The 21,783-nt window shown below is 33.4% G+C and overlaps 1 protein-coding gene across 2 annotated transcripts; it reads left to right on the top strand.

Annotated features, from left to right (window-relative positions):
* Positions 1 to 9,455: 9,455 nt before the first annotated feature.
* LOC112527321 (cellulose synthase-like protein D3) lies at positions 9,456 to 14,434 on the top strand. Of its 2 annotated transcripts, none has more exons than XM_025137901.1 (4): positions 9,456 to 9,613; positions 10,627 to 11,553; positions 11,641 to 12,448; positions 12,550 to 14,434. In XM_025137901.1, the coding sequence occupies exons 2-4, from the start codon at positions 10,688 to 10,690 to the stop codon at positions 14,299 to 14,301; spliced, it is 3,426 nt and encodes a 1,141-aa protein (XP_024993669.1). In that variant the 5' UTR covers positions 9,456 to 9,613; positions 10,627 to 10,687; the 3' UTR covers positions 14,302 to 14,434. The 2 variants fall into 2 exon arrangements, with proteins under 2 accessions (XP_024993669.1, XP_024993670.1); XM_025137902.1 differs by lacking the exon at positions 9,456 to 9,613 and adding an exon at positions 9,946 to 10,230.
* Positions 14,435 to 21,783: the final 7,349 nt, after the last annotated feature.

Here is a 21,783-nt window from a genome sequence, read left to right as displayed (position 1 = left end):
ATAGATTTTTTGTACCATACAAATGAAACCGAAGATACCCGGTTATCGTATACGGAAATAGGATCAATGAAGAATAGGATATACATATTGTCCTTGTTGTTTTTGTCTATAGAAGTAGAAAGATTGTTGTCACGAAATGTTTAGGTTATGAAATCTGAAGGGAGCGTAAAGTTTGTAAAAAGAAGTTTTGATGGCTTTTAAATAGCCGTCGATACTTAAATTGCTTAGAGTACCTTTAACAGATTCTTTAAAAATAATTGATCAAACCATAAGGATGGTATTTGATTGGTTTGAACTTGGCTTCAAAGATCAAAAGTATCAGAAGGTCTCAGGTTCAAATAAAAAAGGAACAAAAATTCCTTTTTGTGACCAAATAAGACTTAGATTCTGACTAAAATAAAATTTCAATTAAAAAAAGGACTGAAAAGTAATTTTGGTTAAAAAGATTGATATTTTATCCAATTTCAGATGCTTTTATAGTAATGGAGAAACATCTATAATTAGTCTTCCATGTGCCAAAAGTGCAAAAAAAATTCATTTATTAATATAATATTTATGAAGGGTAAAATCAACATGATTCCCTTTTTAGAGATCCTTATCACAAAAATTACAATTCAAAAAAGAAGTCCATTCTAATTATATTATTTAAAAAGAATTATGTTATAATCAAGTAAGTGATTCACTTTTTTTACCAATATTATTTCAATTATAACAACATTCATAAACATCACAAATTATGTACCTTTGCTGATTAACCAATAAACGATAGACCAATCTGATAGGAACGCTGAACGCACCCTCGAACGATGTTACATAGCATACCAACGAACCCAGATGTTATTTGAGATTTCAGATTTGGAGTTTATTCTTGAACACTTTAAGAGCTTGAATAGAAAATATGGAGTATTGTTAAAACCCAATTAAAGATTGGCATTGGACTTTAGCACGGCACTTGCTATAAATACTTAATGGTTAAAAAATTGGGCCGAGTTTCATAATCGAAAAGGTACACCGATTCTTATTCTACTAGAATTTTTATTTACTTTGTGTTATTTACTTTCTATTTTTTTTATTTAATGAAAAATATGGACAATTTTTTTATTAGGAAAAGCGGAAAAGATTGGTCCTTTGGCACCATGAAAAGAAACACCAGTCGAAGACGTTAAGGAAAAGCAGCTGGCACCACTTGCCAAACACAAACCCATTCCTGTTTCTATTTTTCCTACTCTTGGATTTTCATTTTCATTTTCATGATAACATATTATAAGAAAATTCAATTTTGTTGTTATTGGTGTTTTAGAAAACAAATTTTAATAGCTTTTTTATTTAAAATGATCCATAAAAAAATTATATTATTTAAAATAGAATTGTTTTTATTTTGATTTAGTTTTTATAAGTGTTAAAAAAATTATACATGAAATCTTTTTTAAAAATCTATGAAATTAAGATAACTTTGAGAATTTATACATTATATGATTTTTTTTATTTAATACTATGATTTAGAATATTAATTAACATATATTTATTTTATAATGTATTTTTTCATATGTATTCAGTTTACAATGTAAACATTTATAAATGAATATTTGAATCCAACATGGATATACTTTTCAACTCATCACATTATGTGGACACATAACTAGGAGTGTTTAAAAATCCGATCAACCCAATCCAACTTAATGTGAAATAACTTAACCTGAAGCAACCCGATGTCTAATCGAGTTGTAAAATTTTCAAACCGTAGGTATTGGGTTGATATTGAGTTACTATTATTTGAACCTAACCCAACCCGATGAACCCGATATCCATTTATTTTTTGGATTTAATATGATTGTTGAATTTCTATTAGTATATACGCTAGACAGTTATACTATCACGTACGTTATTCATATACATATCTTTTCAATCTATTCACATTTGTATATAATTCATTCGTATATATGTTTAGTAACTGTAAACATATATACATAAATTGAGAAAATTAACTGAATGTTGTATCAAATGGTTGATGATGAAAAAGAAATTATGAGTAGACAAATAACATATTCAAGATTAGAATAATATTTTAATATACCAAGTATCAACCCGACCAACCCGTACGTTTGGGTTGGGTTGCAATTTCGTTTGAGTTAGGTTGAGTTTAGATTTTTCAAACCGCAAACATTGAGTTCGATTGTTCAAATATTTTCAATCCGATCAATCTAACACATAAACACTCCTGTACATAAATGATAATTAATGAGAGAAGTTATGTAATCCGATTAAAAATGCGAAGAAAGTAACAAACGAAAAGAAAGAGGGCGGTGGACATTGGCATAACATTAACGGCGTTTGTATTTTAGTGAAAGAGCAATGATTCTGATATGACACGTGTACATCCCTTGTAGAGAGTCTATTATCCCTCCGTCACTCACTCCCCACATTCGGCGCTTCTGCACCTAATGTTTTTAAGTTGGTTATCTCATTTTAATTATTGCTTTTAAGACATTAAGAAACACACAAATCAATGCAAATACAAATATTTATTTTTGTTTAATTTATTTCTTTTAAAAAATCAAATCTAAATCACAAAGTTTAAATTATTAAAATATAAAGTTTAGAAAAATCTCCGATAGAAAAAACTAAAGGGGTGTTTGGTTCAGATAATGAAATTCAATGGAATTGGAGTTTATCAGTGAATTTGATTTTGAATAAATTGAAATAAATTTAACCATGTGTTTGATTGATAAGAATTAAAATGAAATATCTCAAAATAATTGGAACAACCGTCTTTATTTGGACATTCCCACCCATCTCCCCACCCACACCCTACCAACTACCATGTCACCACTATTATCGTCACAACTATCATTTTGCCCCACCCCTACCCAAACCCTGCCCCCACCATTCCTGCCCCATCCTTGATCTATAGGTTGGGGTTGTTGGGGCCAAGGCAGGGCAAGGTGGGGTGGGGCGAGGCAATGAGGGTGGGGCTAGATGTAGCTATGATGACTACAGTGTTAGGTTGGTAGTTAGTGGTGGGTTGGAATAAGGTAAGGTAGGATGGGTTGGGAGCAGGGCGGGACGGTAGGGTGGATAGGGGTAGGTGACGGGGTGGTAACTGTGACGATGATAGTGGTCAGGTGGTTGGAGCCTGGGAGTAAGTAGGTATGATGACAATAATAGTGGCATGGTGGGTTGGGGTAGAGTGGGGTGTAGGTGAGTGGCGGTTATGTAGATGACAATAATGGTGTGGGTGGGGGTTAGCCAGTTAGGTTAGGGGCGGGGAGGGGCAGTGGAAATGAGTGGTGGGGTGGTAGTTGTGACGAAGAAAATGGTGGGATGGTGGTCAGGCGGTTGGGAGTGGGTGGGGTGGGGTGGGGGTGAGTGACCGTCGCAACGATGATAATACACCTGTGATGGTGGGGGTTAGGTTAGGGGCGTGATAATAACGATAGTAACATGGTCGTAGTAGGGACATGCAGTGAGTGACCAGGGGGGTGATGACAACAATAGTGACATAGTGGTTAGTGGTGGGGTAGGGTGGGTGGCGGCGACAATAGTTGTGATGGTGGGGTGAGGGGGTTAGGCGTGGGGCATGACGAACAATAGTAGCATGGTCATGGTGGGTGGTGATTAGTGATGGCCAAACCAGTCCGGCCTGGCCCGGGACCGGTAAGGACTGGTTATAAGACCGAAATCTGGGACCGGTTATGGATTTGGGGTGTTTCGCGGGACTGAGACCGACCTGGACCGGCCCGACCCGATTTTTAGAAAATGTAATTTTTTTTAAATGTAGCCGTTTTATGACCCTTTTTTTGTATTTTTTTGCTTTATAAACACTATGTATAAGTGTTTTGGTTGAGGGATTTGCATACCAAGTTCTCGATTCGCAAAAAACACAAACAAAACATTCACAATTATCGGTTTCTCGCTATATTTTGTAACACAATGTAATTTTAATTATAATAAAATGCATTTTTAAAGTGTATTTGAATGACCCAATTACAAATTTTACAATGTATTAAAAATATATATCATTAAAAATTTAAAAATAAAAAATTTATTTTTTAATGATCGGGACCGGTTACGCCGGGACCAGTTATGAGAAATCTTGGGATCGGCCCGGCCCGGGACCGGTTTTTGGCCATCACTGGTGGTGATGGAATTCAATTCCTTTCATTGTGCCAAAGAATGATGAATTCATTAATTCGTGGAATCCAATGGAATTTAAAAGATTCCATCAATTTTAATAAATAAACCAAACAAAGGAATTTGTCGTTTCAATTCCATCAAATTCCTTAAATTCTGCAAACAATATCGTCCATAAGATTTTATTAATTCCTTTTTCCCGAACAAATTGTTTAAAAAAAATAAATCGGAGAAAATATATAGACAAGGTAAAATTATGAAAATATGGAAAAACTCCCTAATTTTGTTTTTATGAGCTATTTATTTTTCCACCAATAATGTCAAATTAAGGGCCGTTTACCTAAACATTTATCCGATAAACGCTTATTGGTAAAATTCAACACTATCGTTTACTTACCATATAAGATTTTATTCACCAAAATACATCGTATACAAAAATTTATCCCGGTAAGCGCTAACCATGGTAAGAGTTGTTGCCCTCACTTACCGGATAAGACTCTCGATTCTTGTCTTCGCTCTTACCGGGTAAGATTCTTAATCATTGTCATATTCATCCCGTTAAGTAATATGACTTGGTAAATGTTTACCCGAATAAGTGTTTGATAAACAACACCTAAATGTTTAAGAGAAACAAATAATATTTTATTAAACGTAATAATCATTAAATTGAAGAATCTTTTAGAGTCGAATGTTTTTTTTGTTTTTTTTTGAAGATTTTGATTTTTAATTATCTATTTTGGAGATTATCGAAGAGCATCACCAAAGAATTCTTCAAATAAGGAAAATGAAGATTTTGAACAAATTTTTACTCCAAGATATTATCTAAAATATAGAAACATGATAAAAAATTCCTCATAGATAAATAATTTTTTGTTACCTGTATGAAATATTTTAATAATAAGATTAATGTTGTAATATTCAAAATAAAAAATATGTTGGAGTAGAATGACTATTTTATTATAGATTTTGAGTTTTTTATACTCAATTTCAAAGAAACTTTGAAAAATTTGTTGGAGATACTCTAAAAAAATCAGATAAAACTAGCTGAATGTAGATGAAACTATATGAAAGTTTATAACTCTTATTTTCATCGAAATTCAATAATTGATAGCCAAAGCTTATACGAATTGACATAATAACATACATTCAAGTATGTAATTACATGTGATTATAAGGTATGTTAACATATTTTAGCATTTCCATGTTGGTATCCGTTAACTTCGATGTTAACATGTGCAAGTTCTAAAAAACGTTTCTTACAGACGAATTACCGACAAATTCTGAAAAGTTGACTACCAGTAATCCACAACTAATGACTTTTACCGACAGATTATTTCGCCCACAAAAAACATCATGTGTTTGTAGCGATCGATGTTAGAATCTTAACTATAAATTGTTTCCGACATTCAATAAATAAGTTTATACTTAAAATATTATATATATAAAATTAATATCCCATTTTTTAAAATTACGTTAACAAAAAGTTATTCCAAATTTTATAAATATGGCCAACGCATCAATTATCATTATATTAATAATATTGATTGCGTATTGATCTTATCTTATTAGGGGTTACTCTAAACGTCTAATTATTAATTGGTAATTTTTCTGTTGTGATTATTACATTACACTGAGTCAAAAAAATTGATCATGTAACATGAGTTAGTTAAAATTCAAATATCTATTATCTATATTATATTATAAATCATTTGAAAAAAAAAATTAAAAATCATTTTTATGTATAAAATACTGTTTATTACTTAAAATTCAAGATTACAAGTAAATTATGTATTAAATACAACTTATTAAAGCTCCATGTTTGAATTCGTGTAACTAACTACGGATAAACATAATCAAATATAAGATAAACACCTTATTTTAAAATATAAAAAATCTAAAATATAATTAGGATAATTATCGAGTTTCTAACCGAATGTTTAATTATTATCTTTAATAAAAGTTATATTATTAAACCAAAAATAAATTACTTTGTTATTATACCTAAATTAAATTATAATAAAAAATTAAATTAAAGAAGTTACATAAAAAACGAAAACTATTAAATAATTAATTTAATACTAATATCGAATTCTTTCAAATTTATATTTCATTAAAAAAAAAAAACATTGTCGCTTTTTCAAAACCAAACAAAATTATATTATATCGATAGAGACAAATAATAAAAATTAAACATTAAAATGAAGATTTATCTTGCTGCATTGCGCGATTACCCTTCTAGTTATATTATAAAGCATTTGACAAAAACTCTTAAAAATCATTTTTATGCATGAAATACTGTTTATTGATGCATAATACTTAAAATTCAAGATTACAAGTGATTTTGCGTAAGTACAACTTATTAAAGCTTCATTTTTAAATTCGTGTAACTAACTGCAGATAAACTTAATTAAATACAAGATAAATATTTATTTTGAATATAGAAATTTAAAATATAATTAAGATAATYATTGAGTTTCTAATCGAATGTTTAATTATTATCTTTAATATAAATTATATTAATAAACCAAAAATAAATTACTTTGTTATTAGATTCAAAATTAAATTATAATAAAAAATTGAATTAAAAAAGTTACACAAAAAAAAAACGAGAACTATTAGATAGTTAATTTAATACTAATATCGATTTTATTTATTTTAATTTTTTTATGCTGTCTTCAAATTTATATTCATCCAAAAATAAAAATATTATCGTTTTATCAAAATAAAATAAAATCGTATCATACCGATAGAGACAAATAATAAAAACTAAACATTAAAATAAAGATTTATTTAGCTGCATTGCATGAGTACCCTTCTAGTATTTTTTTAAAACTATCACATAGTAGCTTATTTCACGACAAAGTCAAAATGATGATGCCAGGTTTGGTTTGTAGAATTCTGAGTTGTAAAATCTTGATCAAGATGATAAATTTGGTTTTATTAATTTAAACCAGTCTGATCAAAGTCGATGTGGGTTGTATTTGATTTTTCTTCCCTCTCCCATTTTTCACATAATAAAAACACATGTGATCAGTATTTATTAATGTTCACACACACATATATGAAATCATTTATGTTTTAGAAACACGTTGAACACTTCATTGCATAACATATAAAAATACACCATTCGGTTATTCATAAAAAAGATAATAAAATATAAAAAAAAATATAACTAAGAACCAGTCTTTTAAAAATAAACAAATGTTCTTACCATATTAAACTACATACCCATTATTAATATTTCCTGAGAATTAATATAAATGATTCGATCGAGTCAATATTGTCTGTTTGAAACTTGAAATTGTAAAACCTAACAAAGTAAGTTTTTTTTTTAAATTTTTCCAAACTGTATGATCGATTATAGGATATCGTATCAAGTCAAACCGATCAAATTATTTTAGTTGATTGAATGATATGCATAATATAAATCGAACATGGTAAAAAATCGAAATCGACATGGTAAAAATAACAGTATAACTTGCTATTTGGATTCACTGACATGGTAAAAAAATCGAAATTGAAACTTACCTTTTCTAGTTAACCGATTGTTAAACCCGCAAACAGAATAATCCGAAACCATTTGTGATTCGAATGAATTATCAATTTTGGATTTTCTTATACCCTTAGAGCCTCCAGTCACCTAAGTTTCTGGATCCATCACTGATTGAACCCACGAGAAATGGAAGTTCTTAGCATGAATGGAAATCCATAAATGTGGGAGGAACTGAATTTTAAAGACGAAATCCAATATCCCAACAGATGAGGACTAAACACAAGTTGGGTTCGAAACTTCCAGATTGTATATCAAACAACCCAAAATACCTGTTCCAAAATTCTTAGATTCAGTTAATTATTTTTCATCCAACAATTACACGAATTATGTTTCATCGGTTTTGATAAACTTTAAACTTTTTTAATATATATTTAGGAACAATACAATTTGAACTATTCCCAAACACATTCTTTTTGTGGTCAGAAGGATTAATATACTTTCATAATATAGTGCAAAATAAAATACAATAGTTGATAATTGTTTACAGTGAAATCAAAGCGCTGGATGGTTAAGGGAGGTCCATGATACAAAATCATTTTGAGGTTTTTAAGAAACAATTTTTTTTTACTAAGTAATATTCATCTCTTAACAATTTAAAAACTGTTTTTTAATGAAATTATTAAAAGATAAACAAACCACCAAATAATTTATTCTTAAATAAATAAAATAATGATTATTATTATTATTTTGCAAAAAGGAAGTGCCGGCACAGCGCCGGAGAAAAACAAGGACATACGTTGGAGTGGGAAAAGGGAGATTTTTAAAACGCGTGGGGTAGCCCACAGACAATGCTTTCTCATCCGTTTTTTTGCCCGTTGTTTATTTCTTTTTCTTTTTCATTTTTTCTCCCCAAAATAATTTCAAATGTTTTTCCTGAGGGTAGTTTCGGAATGTTCCTGTAATCTTGTCTGCGTGAGGTTTGTAGGGATAACGTCACAATAAGGGTAATATCGCCATTTCAAATATTTTAAATATTTTTTTCCTGCAAAGCAATATCTTTAAGGATTATTTATAACATTTTTTAAATAAGAAATAAAAATATTGAAAATAAGATTTTCTATTTTAAAAGTTTTAAATATAAATTATATTATTAAAATATTTTTATAATTTTATTATCTAAACATAATACTAGTAACAGATTTTTTTTGAAATTTAGAGTTTTACCATGTTTTTTTTTATTTTAAAAAATAATATAATTTTTTTGTTAAAAAAGTAGAAAACAAAATCTTAAATTTTTATTAGAAAAAAAATATAATTTTCTTTTTCTATTTTAAAAAATCTCTTGAAAATATCACGTTTTTCGTTAGCCTTAGTTGCTGAGTAAATCAAGAATATCGCTTTACATTAACATCATTGAAAGCAAATATTATATAAGATTGGTTAAAGTTATTGGTAATCAACTTTTTACCCAATATGTTAAGGTTAGGGTTACAAGTATAGTAACAGATCTGGACCCTTGATCATTTTTAATATTAAATCCATCCATAAATTATATCCGATAGAAAAATTGATCTGATACATCTCATTCTAATATATATTTAAAAATAAAATCTCTTTTTATGTTTATTATTTTAACTCTTATTCAGATAAAAAATATTGAAATTCACAAATAGGTACCAAGATAGGCATCCGCGTAGAATAGCAAGGGTTGGGCCCACACCAAATTCCAAAACTATCCTTCTTCTTCCTACTTCCCCAAATTTCGCCATTTTCATGCCTTCAAGCTGCTTTTCTTCTTCTTCTCTCTCACACACACTACACACTATACACATTCGCTACATCCGGAGAGTGTTCCGGCAACACAACCATTTGTAGGATTCCTCCGGCGATTCATCCTAAGATCTTTGATTCTTTCTCATTATAATCCGGACAAGATCTATCAACATTATCCTTTAAACAATTGAATTTTTTAATCTTCGTTTTGCACAGGTAACTTAATCTGCTATAATCTCGCCTACACATGTTTGTCCGTACTGTTTAGGGTTTTTTCTCCTTAAAAATGGAAAGCCGGAGCCGGCGGTTGTATGACCAGGCTTCGGTTCTTTGATTTCTACCTGAGTTTATGATGTCTTATACTTGCTGTCCCTTTCGTTGAACATTTAAACCATCATTGAAGTTCCGATGCAAAATTTTCTCTTTCAACAAGTTGTGATTTTGCATTTGAAATGAATGTTTTACATTGATTGCGACTATTTATTTAATTTAGTAATCAAATTAAAATATTGATAATTTTTGCAGTGTTGGTTTAGGTCATCCAAACAAATTACAGTTGTAATATGGAAGATGTCCAAGTGTGTTTCAGTCTTTGTATGTGGTTGGTTTGAATTTTTCTTCACACGCTCTTGGGGAAGCGGCTTCATTGTTTCTATGAATTTGTTTTATTATATGATTTTTTGAAATTATAAATATAATATTTCTCCGAGTTAATACCAAGTCGTATATATGAAGAACAAATCTATGTGTTTTAGTTCATCTGCTTGCTCTGCTTAGTGAGAGGAAATATTTTTGGGGTTTCTTCCATGGATGATGCTTTGATGTCAAATTAGGTACCTTCAATCGTAGTTTTTCCTTTTCTATATCTTAATTACTCATGGTATCTCTCATATCGAGATCAATATGAACTGTTAATGTGCTTTATAGTGGATTACTGTGTTGCTTTTAGAACGTAAAACTTGTTTAGGAACAGAGAAAAGAGGGGTTAAATGATGAGAGCACGATGTTGGTCATGAGTTTTGTGCTTTTGATCAATCTAGTCATCTTTCACGTTTTTAGCCTGAAGGAAAAGAGAGGGGGGGGGGGGGGGGGGGGGATGGTTTGATCTTGCACGATTATCAGGTTCTTTTGTTGTCAATGGATGATGTTTATATACCTGTATATGATCAGAACCTGGTTTTATTCTAAATTCTTCCTGATCTTTATCTTGGTTTTCTTCTTTCTCTTAGGTGATCAGTGGATTTCTTGGAATATTTAGGTCGCAACTTCTTTCACAAAATTCAGTGAATCATGTCTTCAAGATCACCCAAAGCTTTAGAACTACAACAGGGCAGGGGTCCGATTCCTCCACAAGTGACTTTTGCTAGGAGGACCTCTTCAGGTCGCTATGTCAACTATTCAAGAGAAGATCTTGATAGTGAAATTGGCAGTGCTGAGTTCATGAACTATACAGTCCACATACCTCCTACACCTGATAATCAACCCATGGATCCTTCGATATCTCAGAGGGTTGAAGAGCAATATGTCTCGAATTCACTTTTTACCGGCGGGTTTAACAGTGTAACGCGTGCCCACTTGATGGACAAAGTGATTGATTCTGAAACTAGCCATCCTCAGATGGCTGGTGCAAAAGGGTCTTCGTGTAAAATTCCTGGGTGTGATGGAATGGTTATGAGCGATGAAAGGGGTGTGGATATCCTTCCTTGTGAATGTGATTTCAAGATTTGTCGAGATTGTTACATTGATGCTGTGAAAACTGGTGATGGGATCTGCCCAGGATGTAAAGAGCCTTATAAGCAAACGGATCTTGATCAGAACAGTGTCGACCCACGACAGCCTTTATCTCTGCCATCAAATATTCCAAGTTCTAAAATGGAAAGGAGGACGTCCTCAAAGATGGAGAGGAGGTTGTCTTTGATGAAGTCAACCAAATCGGCTTTGGTTAGGAGCCAAACAGGGGAATTTGATCATAATCGGTGGTTATTTGAGACAAGTGGGACTTATGGTTATGGCAACGCGTTTTGGCCTAAAGATGATGGATTAAGCAACGAGAGAACTGGGGTAACTGGAGCTGAACAGCTAGAGCTTCTAAACAAGCCGTGGCGGCCTCTTACTCGCAAACTGAAGATACCTGCTGCTATTATAAGTCCTTATCGGTATGTACATTGATGACCTGATCGCATTTTAATTTAGCTATACACCGAGTTATGAACTTATGTCTCTTTGGTATATTGTTTATGCAGGCTCCTAGCCTTGATTCGGATGGTGGTTCTTGGATTATTTCTTCATTGGAGAATCACTCACCCCAATGAAGATGCAATATGGCTCTGGTTTATGTCAATTGTTTGTGAGATCTGGTTTGCATTCTCTTGGCTGCTTGACCAACTTCCCAAGCTCGCACCCGTTAATCGTGCAACTGACCTCAATGTACTGAAAGAAAAGTTTGAAACCCCAAGTCCCCAAAATCCTTCAGGAAAGTCTGATCTTCCTGGGGTAGATGTCTTTGTTTCTACTGCAGATCCAGATAAAGAACCACCTCTTGTTACTGCAAACACCATTTTATCTATTCTTGCTGCTGATTACCCTGTTGACAAGCTATCTTGTTATGTTTCTGATGATGGTGGTGCTCTTTTAACCTTCGAGGCCATGGCAGAAGCTGCAAGTTTTGCCAATTTGTGGGTCCCTTTTTGTCGGAAACATGATATCGAGCCAAGGAATCCCGAGTCTTATTTCAATTTGAAAAGGGATCCTTTTAAGAACAAGGTGAGACAGGACTTTGTTAAGGATCGCAGACGAGTTAAGCGTGAGTACGATGAGTTTAAGGTCCGGATTAATGGTCTTCCTGATTCCATTCGTCGTCGGTCTGATGCATATAATGCCAGAGAAGAAATTAAAGCCATGAAGCTTCAAAAAGAGACCGCTGGTGATGAACTCCTGCAACCTGTGAAGGTCCCTAAAGCAACATGGATGGCAGATGCAACTCATTGGCCTGGAACCTGGATGATGGCTTCTCCAGAACATGCGAAGGGTGATCATGCCGGCATCATACAGGTAACCATTACGAAACTGCTTTTGTGTTCGAATGAATTTCATTTCAATTTTGAACTTTACTGTTTAGGATTTGGGGTTTATGATTGTTTTGTAAAATCCAGGTGATGCTGAAACCACCGAGTGATGAACCACTAAATGGCACCGATGGTGAGGTGAACCCGCTTGATTTTAGCGAAGTTGATATTCGACTTCCTCTTCTGGTCTATGTTTCTCGTGAAAAACGTCCCGGCTATGATCATAACAAGAAGGCTGGAGCCATGAATGCGCTTGTTAGGGCCTCGGCTATCATGTCTAACGGGCCATTCATGCTCAATCTTGATTGTGATCATTATATATACAACTCTCAGGCTATAAGAGAAGGAATGTGCTTTATGATGGACCGAGGTGGAGACCGGATCTGTTACGTGCAGTTCCCGCAGAGGTTCGAAGGGATCGATCCTTCTGATCGTTACGCCAATCACAACACGGTTTTCTTTGATGGGAACATGCGGGCCCTTGATGGTCTTCAAGGTCCGGTTTATGTTGGTACTGGAACCCTCTTTCGTAGAACTGCGCTTTACGGGTTTGACCCTCCTCGATCCAAAGAATACCATTCGGGATTTTGCAGTTGTTGTTTTGCTCGTCGTAAGAAAAGCTCGGTCGCATCTGCACCTGAGGAAAACCGAGCTATGAGAATGGGAGACTCAGATGAGGAGGATATGAGTCTTTCTTTGTTCCCTAAAAGGTTTGGCAATTCGAGTTTACTGATAGATACGATTCCGATAGCAGAGTTCCAAGGCCGGCCTCTTGCTGATCACCCGGCGGTTAAAAATGGTCGGCCGCCCGGTGCACTTACGATTCCGAGAGAACTTCTTGACGCATCCACTGTTGCTGAAGCGATCAGTGTGATCTCGTGTTGGTATGAAGACAAAACCGAATGGGGAAATAGAGTTGGATGGATTTACGGATCCGTGACTGAAGATGTGGTAACGGGATACCGTATGCACAACAGGGGATGGCGGTCGATTTATTGCGTGACCAAGAGAGATGCTTTTCGGGGAACCGCCCCGATCAATCTGACCGACCGCCTCCATCAGGTGCTCCGGTGGGCCACTGGTTCTGTTGAAATCTTTTTCTCAAAAAACAACGCTCTTTTAGCTAGTTCGAAGATGAAGTTCCTCCAGAGGATCGCATACCTCAATGTCGGGATATACCCTTTCACCTCCATCTTCCTCATTGTTTACTGCTTTCTTCCCGCTCTTTCCCTCTTCTCCGGCCAATTCATCGTTCAGAGCCTCGATGTCACCTTCCTCGCATACCTTCTTGCCATCACCTTGACACTATGCATGCTTGCTGTTCTCGAGATCAAATGGTCCGGTATCGAGCTAGAAGAATGGTGGAGAAATGAACAGTTTTGGCTCATCGGCGGCACCAGTGCCCATCTTGCTGCCGTTCTTCAAGGTCTTCTGAAAGTGGTTGCCGGAATAGAGATCTCGTTCACTCTAACATCAAAATCCGGCGGTGACGAAGATGATGAATTTGCCGACCTTTACATCATCAAATGGACATCTTTGATGATTCCGCCAATTGTGATCATGATGACAAATCTGATTGCGATAGCGGTTGGGGTTAGCCGAACGATCTACAGCGCGATACCGCAGTGGAGCCGACTGTTGGGCGGGGTGTTTTTTAGCTTCTGGGTGTTGACTCATTTGTATCCGTTCGCGAAGGGGCTGATGGGACGAAGAGGGAGGACACCGACGATTGTTTTCGTGTGGTCGGGGCTGATCGCGATCACGATTTCGCTTCTTTGGGTTGCCATCAATCCACCTGCTGGTGCAAATGAAATTGGAGGTTCTTTCCAGTTCCCTTGATTAAATTCTTTAGAGTACGTTGTGAATTAGGAAGGAATATATTTGTTTCAAACTGTTGAATTTTGTTTATTGGTGGTACACATATTCTTCATTTCTTTCTTGATGCTGGCAAAAAGAGTTGTTTTCTTTGGTATTCTCGAATTTCTGGATTTCTATTTTTAATATGTTATACTACATATCATATATTTGATAACGAACTAAATTGTGGGCCAAGTACTGCTAGGTTCCTTATTATCACATGTAAAATGGGTGTTCTTATGTAGGCCCGTTCCTGACATTATATGGGTGTTCTTATCAAGCGATAGAAAATGGGCCCGGACAAATCTCAAACAAATGTTTTCTTTATCATCAAAAGTAAAATTGCATACAATAAATAATTATACTTCATGCAAAACTTCTTCAAATGGAGGACTCGGAGTATAAAAAACAATCTGTGATAAAAACACTAATTTTTTTTTCTAACAACCCTCAATTCAATTATGCTCTAGAAGAATTTCTAATCAAAACTCTCTGTCCACAGTTCAACCTTGATTTTGATGGAATGGTAGGTTGGGTACCTTAGTTGGCAGTCAAAACTTTTTGCTATACAACTGGAAATGAATGGAGATATTTGTTTGGTAAACTGACTTAAGAAGGCAAAAAAGTAATGTTTTAAAAGCGAGTGGATTTCTTAATGTTACAGACTTGTTTTTCTAGTAGTTGTAAACGGCTTAGACACAATGGCTAAACACATAAATTGACAAAAACATACACCATTTTCTTTTTATCAGATTCAACAATTGAAGTTTGAAACTCAAGGTCTTTCAAATCCACAAATAAATTACAGGGAAATTAGCAAAAACATCAAATTAATTATTAACATTTAAGCAAAAGCTTACCTTCCGGACAAGAATCTCGATTTCGATTTCTCGATTTCTTGTAGTGAAGAGCAGTTGAACATGAAATTGGTTGTTGAAATCACAATAGCAAAACAAAAATGTAGAACCAAGAAGTGAGATTTGAGAATTCAGATGTTGGAGATTGGAGAAAAGTAACGTCAATCCGTCAATATCAAATCGAACTCGAAAGATATAAAGAACCATAAATTAAAGATTACCATTGCAAGAAAATTACCTGATTCAAATCCAACATAGCACCCATAGGTACATAAGAAATGTATTCCATGGGATTTTTTCCATTGTGATTGAAGACTATTGCTGGAAATTGGAAGGTCGACATCGGCTTGAGCAGATTTTTCGTATACGTGCGATGCAAAGTAGAAGGAAGGAAGACGAAGAGATATTCTTGGTTTCTCAATTTTCACGTCTTCAATCTGATTGGTTTGGGGATGAGCTCAAAGGCTTTTGGTCTTACACAGGTTTGGCCTAATTTTATATAACTAAACATTTTATAACATATATTACATAACTATTTTCTTTTAGGACCCCTATTTTCCATGGGCCTTGGGCACAAGCCCAGCCCGCCCTCCCTTACGAACGGGCCTGTTCTTATGTGATACTCTAATCCATAATATGTGATATTATATTAGAGATACAAACAACCTTTGACACGACCTAGGCCACGAGCCAAGCCGTTTGTACACCACCAGGTTCCGTCACATGTAGTATCATATGTGACAAGGGTGTTCTTGCGTTTTCGTAAAATGGAGATGATTTTGTTTGAATCTCCACATACATGTATATATATACATCTACATATACATGTACATGTATACATACGCATATACATGTATATAAGTGTGGTTTGAAGGAATACAAGTACATACAATGAAATATTATGATAGTATCTTTCAGGAATATATTTTTTTCATTATGGTAGAACCACAAAACAGTGGCAAGTACAACTGTATTCCCCTACGCAGGTCCCCCCACGAGCCTTATATTGATGACCTTTAAACCTATGTTTAAATGCAATAAAGAAGTTCCATAGAAAAGTCAGTTTTTTTTAAAGGTTCACCTTGACAATTTCCTAGACTACATCCTGGTAAATTACGGTCGTCTAAGACCAAGCCTAACCACAAGATGCTAGCGTCTGGACTCAAACCTGGGGTAGATAGAATATTCCACCACATCCCGACTCGACCCGGGGTAGATGGTCATTTTCTTTATTCTATACGATTTACAAAAATTAGTTTTATTTGTCGAAAAACTCAACATACCATTTATTATAAATTATTAAAAGTTATGCCCAAATAACACATAAATGCGTAATTATTTTGAACCTTTGGTATTTGGATGGTATAGTTGCAAAAACACATAATTAGTTGTGAACAAAATAAATTCTTACGCTTTTCGTATGTTAAAAGAAGTCGAAAAAGAAAATTATTCTTTAGTTAATTCAGACGGTTAGTTAATTATTTGAAAATAAAAATAATTATCAAATAACTACAAACATATAAGATCAAGTAACTGTTACTGTACTAAAGTTTAGAAGATAACTTGCCTTCCGACTTCCGAGGCTAAGTATCGCCTTCTTAAGTGAATGCATTCTGCATTCTGAGTAAAAGGCTTATCTTCTAATATACATTGCTTTATGAACTTAGACTTCTGAGTTCATGAATCAGCTTATGGACCGGTCTTCTAACTAATACTTAGCCTTCTTAATCAAGGCCAAGTATTTTGGCTTTCTAATATTGGCTTCTTAGACTGTATCAGTTCCCCTTGACCCTACTAGAGGTGCTGCTGCCCGTATGACCCCTGGTTTTATGGCGAATTTTGGTCCAATATAGCTTATACAAACATGCATTTTGCACCTCCTAATTCATATTATAGTTTACCAATAAAATACACAAATACTTTATGACACTAAAATCACAAACGCATTATCCTCATACATCTGAAATCTTTTATCAATTTTAGGAATATTAAATTGTTATACTTTATAGGACTTGAGATGTATCAGGAAAAAAAAATTGAACAAGGTTTTAACATGAAAACAATATATTAAAGTAAAAAAAATATTACTATTAATATGACCGGTCTACCTGAAAATGAACAACTTAATCATTTATAAAATACGTTTGTCAGAGTTAAAAATATATTTATTCATAAATACGTAAATGATGATATAATATCCGTGTTTCGTTAACTTGTACCTTATACTAGTTTTGTGTCAAAAGTTAAGTTTATATCTATATTGACATAAAGTTGAAAATCTAACTTAAAAGGTTAAGACCGTCAAATAGTTAAATTATATATATATATATATATATATATAATATATATATAATTAAATAAATAAATAAATAAATTATATATACATATGCATATGAAGGCCGTGATGAACCGCAAAACTTTCCTCTCCTCATTCTCAATCTTAGTTTCTCTCTCGTTTTCTCTCTCTAAAAACTTTCATTTTCTCTTTAATTTCAAGTCAAGTTACTAAGGGGATCGAGGTAACAATTATATATTCGAAATCCACTCTACGAACCCTTCTTAAAGGTATAAATTTCATTCAATTTTATTAAGGTGTTTATATTAGGGTTATTAAGACCGGTTTATAAACTGTGTTTATGTCTAAGTTTACGGATTGATGTTGTCAAAATTATGATATATTTGATGCTTAGGATGCTAGGACTGGTTATATTGATGTAGAAATAAAAATGGTATATTATAGTTTCAATATGGTTAGATTGTGGGTATTTGTTTAACCGTACACCAATTGTTCGGTTAAATGTCGAAAAGAGTAAAAATGCATGATTAAGCTTAGGTTAACGACCATTAGACTTGTTTTACTGTTTAGTATGTTTCAGTATATTTATAGCATGTAAATGTAGCGAATCATGAAAGTTGGATCATAAAAGTTAGTCGGGAATTACGGAATCGAATTTTACCGACAATGCAACTTATGTACTTTGGCAGTGTATAACTCACAAACCGTATATCGGAATACGCTCGTATTTTGCAGTAAGAAAGATCTTACTGCATACTACAACTTTTATGAAGAGTCAAAAATCCAGTTATGACTCTAGGTGGCTCGAAACAGTGTGTTTTTGGGGCTGTTTACACTGTATTCGGTATTAATTTACAGTTTTGTAAAATTCATATAAAATAGATGGATGATCCAAATGAGATGATTTCAAAAGCAATGGACTCGTATGATACAATCTACAACTTTCATTTAGAAAATATAATCTGGATTGGTCTCTAAGTAAGGTAAAAATGCTTAGAAATAAGAGGGACGGAAGCGGTTGGATCGAAAGAGAATAAGGGTAAGTTTTACGTTTGAGTTTTCAATTCGTATCCAGCTGTTCTTCTTGAAGTCTACGTTGTTTAAGTAGATTAAGACCTAAGTAAATTTATTAGAATAGTTATATTATGGTTTCTATGCTTTATAAATAGTAACCCGTTTATACATTCGTTAGGCACGCGGACAAATCAAACTTGATCGTGAATTTCCGTTAGATCGTGCGTTAATTGTCAAATTCGGTTAATGTATGGATTTCATATCTCACTTGACACGGGGATAGCCATTTGCGTAAGGCTTCCTAATCCGGATAATCTGTGATAAATTCCGAATAATTTGTTCTGAATTTCCTTTATGCTTATCAAATGTTATTGAACTTTGTTTCCCTTTGAACTACGAATTATATTTTTATTCGGAATATGGATCATTTTGATCACTTGACTTGTTTTATTGCTTCATTGATGAAATATTTTACTATAGACTCAATAACTGGAGCATCGATATTGAGATGTTTCCATGGTGACTAAAACGATCATGGCGTCCTCATTTTTATAGTCCTTAAAAGTGGACTTGATTATGTACCGGTCGAATAGAGGGCGTATAGATCGATCCTAGGAACCGTTATCGGATATTGAATTATGGTCGTGGTTAAATTCACGGAGAGGATTGCTGTGTTATGCTCACACCCCTTTCCTCACTTGTGCCTGAATGGACTGATCATCCTTTGGGAACAACGCATCTTCGTGATGCAGTTTGGTCTTCGGACCCTTGATATGCTTTTGGGGAATTTTGACTTTCTTTTGAATTATTACTTGGCTTTATAAATTGCTTTTGAACTTGTTATCTCATATTCATTGTTTAGTTACATTATTATCCGCTCACTGAGCATTAAGCTCAGCCGAGATTTTCTTGTCCTCGGCAGGTACATGACTTAGCAAGGATTTTGGATGAGAGCTACGGAGATGACAATATTGAAGATAACCCATTAAGTCATACTTTTGTTAAACTTTTGATGACTAATGTAGACATGTTGATATTTTGGGACCGTATTTTGAGACACGCTATCTCCGTATGTGGTTATGTAATTATCTTTTGGTAAATTTTATTAGCTGCTCTGGTTTATATAATGCGTTGTTTTTTTTAACCACTTGTGACATCTCCCGTCTTTGACCACGCGGGACGGGGGTGTTACAGATGATATGAAATTTATGAGTATTATAGAAATTATTTAAAATAAAAATTAAAAATTTAATAAAACACACCTTCACTAATAGACATGTCCATGCCTTTCCAGCATAAACAATTTCGTTGGAAGGCATGGAACTCTAGAAGAACGTGATGAAGTTGAAAAAGCTCGTCTTCATTTATGGAATCATCGACATCAAGTTAAGCCATGTAGTGATGTCCTCTGGCACATGCAGGTCAACTCCTTTTTCCTTCCTCAATATTATTGGATCTGCAAAATAATCTAATTTTCACTGAAACATGAATATGTATATGCAATTTTTAAGAGAGAAGCAGTTTAAACAGAGCATAGCCCAGGTGAAGATAGAGGATGGTGAAGAGATTTCTTATGACAAAATTAACACCACATTGAGGAGGTCTACTCACTTATTTGCAGCCTTGCAGGCTAAAGATGGCCATTGGCAGCTGAAAATGTTGGTCACTTGTATTTCATGCAACCATTGGTATAACTATTTTCATTTTACTAACGGTTAATTAAGCATATTATATATATTGACTACAAGCTGACACTAACTAGCTACCTTCATATAAACAATATGTAGGTTATCTGCTTGTATATTGTAGGCCATCTTAACAATGTCTTCCCAGCAGAACATAAGAAAGAAATTATTTGTACTGTCATCAGGTACTAGTTATAACGAGTGTATATAGTGGACAATTTGACAAATATCCGACATAATTTGATGTATAATTAATTATCATTTTGAATAATTCACGTAACCAAGATGGTGGGTGGGGATTTCACATTGAAGACGATACCGCTATGTTTGGCACTACCCTTAGTTACATTTGCATGCAGCTTCTAGGAAAAAGACCTGATGAGGGTTTGAATGCTACATGCACCAAACCTCGAAAATGGGTTCTATATCTTGGCAGTGCGACAACCATTCCCTCTTTAGGAAAACATAGCTTTCAATAAAGATATTTTACGAGCCAAAAATTATGTTAGAACAAATACAAATTTAATTTTTTCTATCTTAATAAATAAAGAAATATGTATTTAATAACAATACAATTCCTTCATTTTCATATAATTTAAAATGCAAGATAAATCAACTATTATTTCTTAAAACCTAACCATTATAAAATTAGCATTTAATAGAAAAATATAATTTAATTTTATTTAAATTACGGATGACCGACAAACCATATAATACTTTAATTTTCATTTTTTAACTATTTAATTAGGTTTATTGGTAATCCGTCACTGAATATTTGATTGTGTTATGAAATCGTTTTTCTCGATGAAAGTCAGTGACAAAATGTGGTCCTCGGTCATTTCCGTCGTCGATCGTAGCTTTCTAGAAGTCACCGTTGATTGCTAATCAATATTGCATCATTATCTTTATCCAAAAAAAAAAACCTTCATTGTTTAAACTAAGGGAAAACTCAATAAAATTTTCTATTAATTTTGAATGATTTAAACTATTTTTTCGGATAAATAAACTATTAAACTTTTCTATTCTGAATGATTAAGTCTCTAAACAATCTTTTGAATAAATAAACTATTAAAATTCTAAAAATTTGGTTACTTACATTTTTAACCCAAAAATCTACGTGTAACCGGCTAAGATTATTTTAAAGTAAAAAAAAAAAAACTTAAATCAATTATACGTTCTCAAACCCTACGTCGTTCAAACCCTTCACACCCGACGTCATCACTCCCCTCACTGTTCGTCGTTGCTATTGGCCCTACCAACGATCTCACGCTTCTTAATTTTTTTTTCTAATTATCCTTCTTTCTTAATAGTGTATGTATGCTCCGTTAATTTTTTGGAAAGATGGAGAATCAAAAGACAAAGAAAACAGATAAAAAAAAGGAGAATGATGGTATGTTAATCTATATGCTATACCCATAATATAGTTTTTTCGATAAATAAAACTGATTTTTATAAATTATATAGAATAAGAAAATTGAGTTTTATATGGAACTTCTTTCTTGTTACATTTAGGCATAGGTTTAAACATCATAAAGTGGTGATTTTCGCTCTCCTTTTTTTTATTTGTTTTTTTGTCTTTTGATTCTCCATCTTTTAAAAATTAACGGAGCAT

The sequence above is a fragment of the Cynara cardunculus genome (genome assembly GCF_001531365.2).
Source record: "Cynara cardunculus var. scolymus isolate 2C chromosome LG 15, CcrdV1, whole genome shotgun sequence".
Lineage (NCBI taxonomy): Eukaryota > Viridiplantae > Streptophyta > Magnoliopsida > Asterales > Asteraceae > Cynara > Cynara cardunculus.
The sequence above is the reverse complement of the archived record's forward strand: the minus strand, read 5'-3'. Positions and strand labels throughout refer to the sequence as shown.

What these genes read in the sequence shown, in the direction of transcription:
- LOC112527321 (XM_025137901.1), top strand. Translation starts at nt 10,688, where the DNA reads ATGTCTTCAAGATCACCCAAAGCTTTAGAACTACAACAGGGCAGGGGT. An exon ending in GCTATTATAAGTCCTTATCG is followed by an intron (nt 11,554 to 11,640) that starts GTATGTACATTG and finishes TTGTTTATGCAG; the next exon opens with GCTCCTAGCCTTGATTCGGA. An exon ending in ATCATGCCGGCATCATACAG is followed by an intron (nt 12,449 to 12,549) that starts GTAACCATTACG and finishes TGTAAAATCCAG; the next exon opens with GTGATGCTGAAACCACCGAG.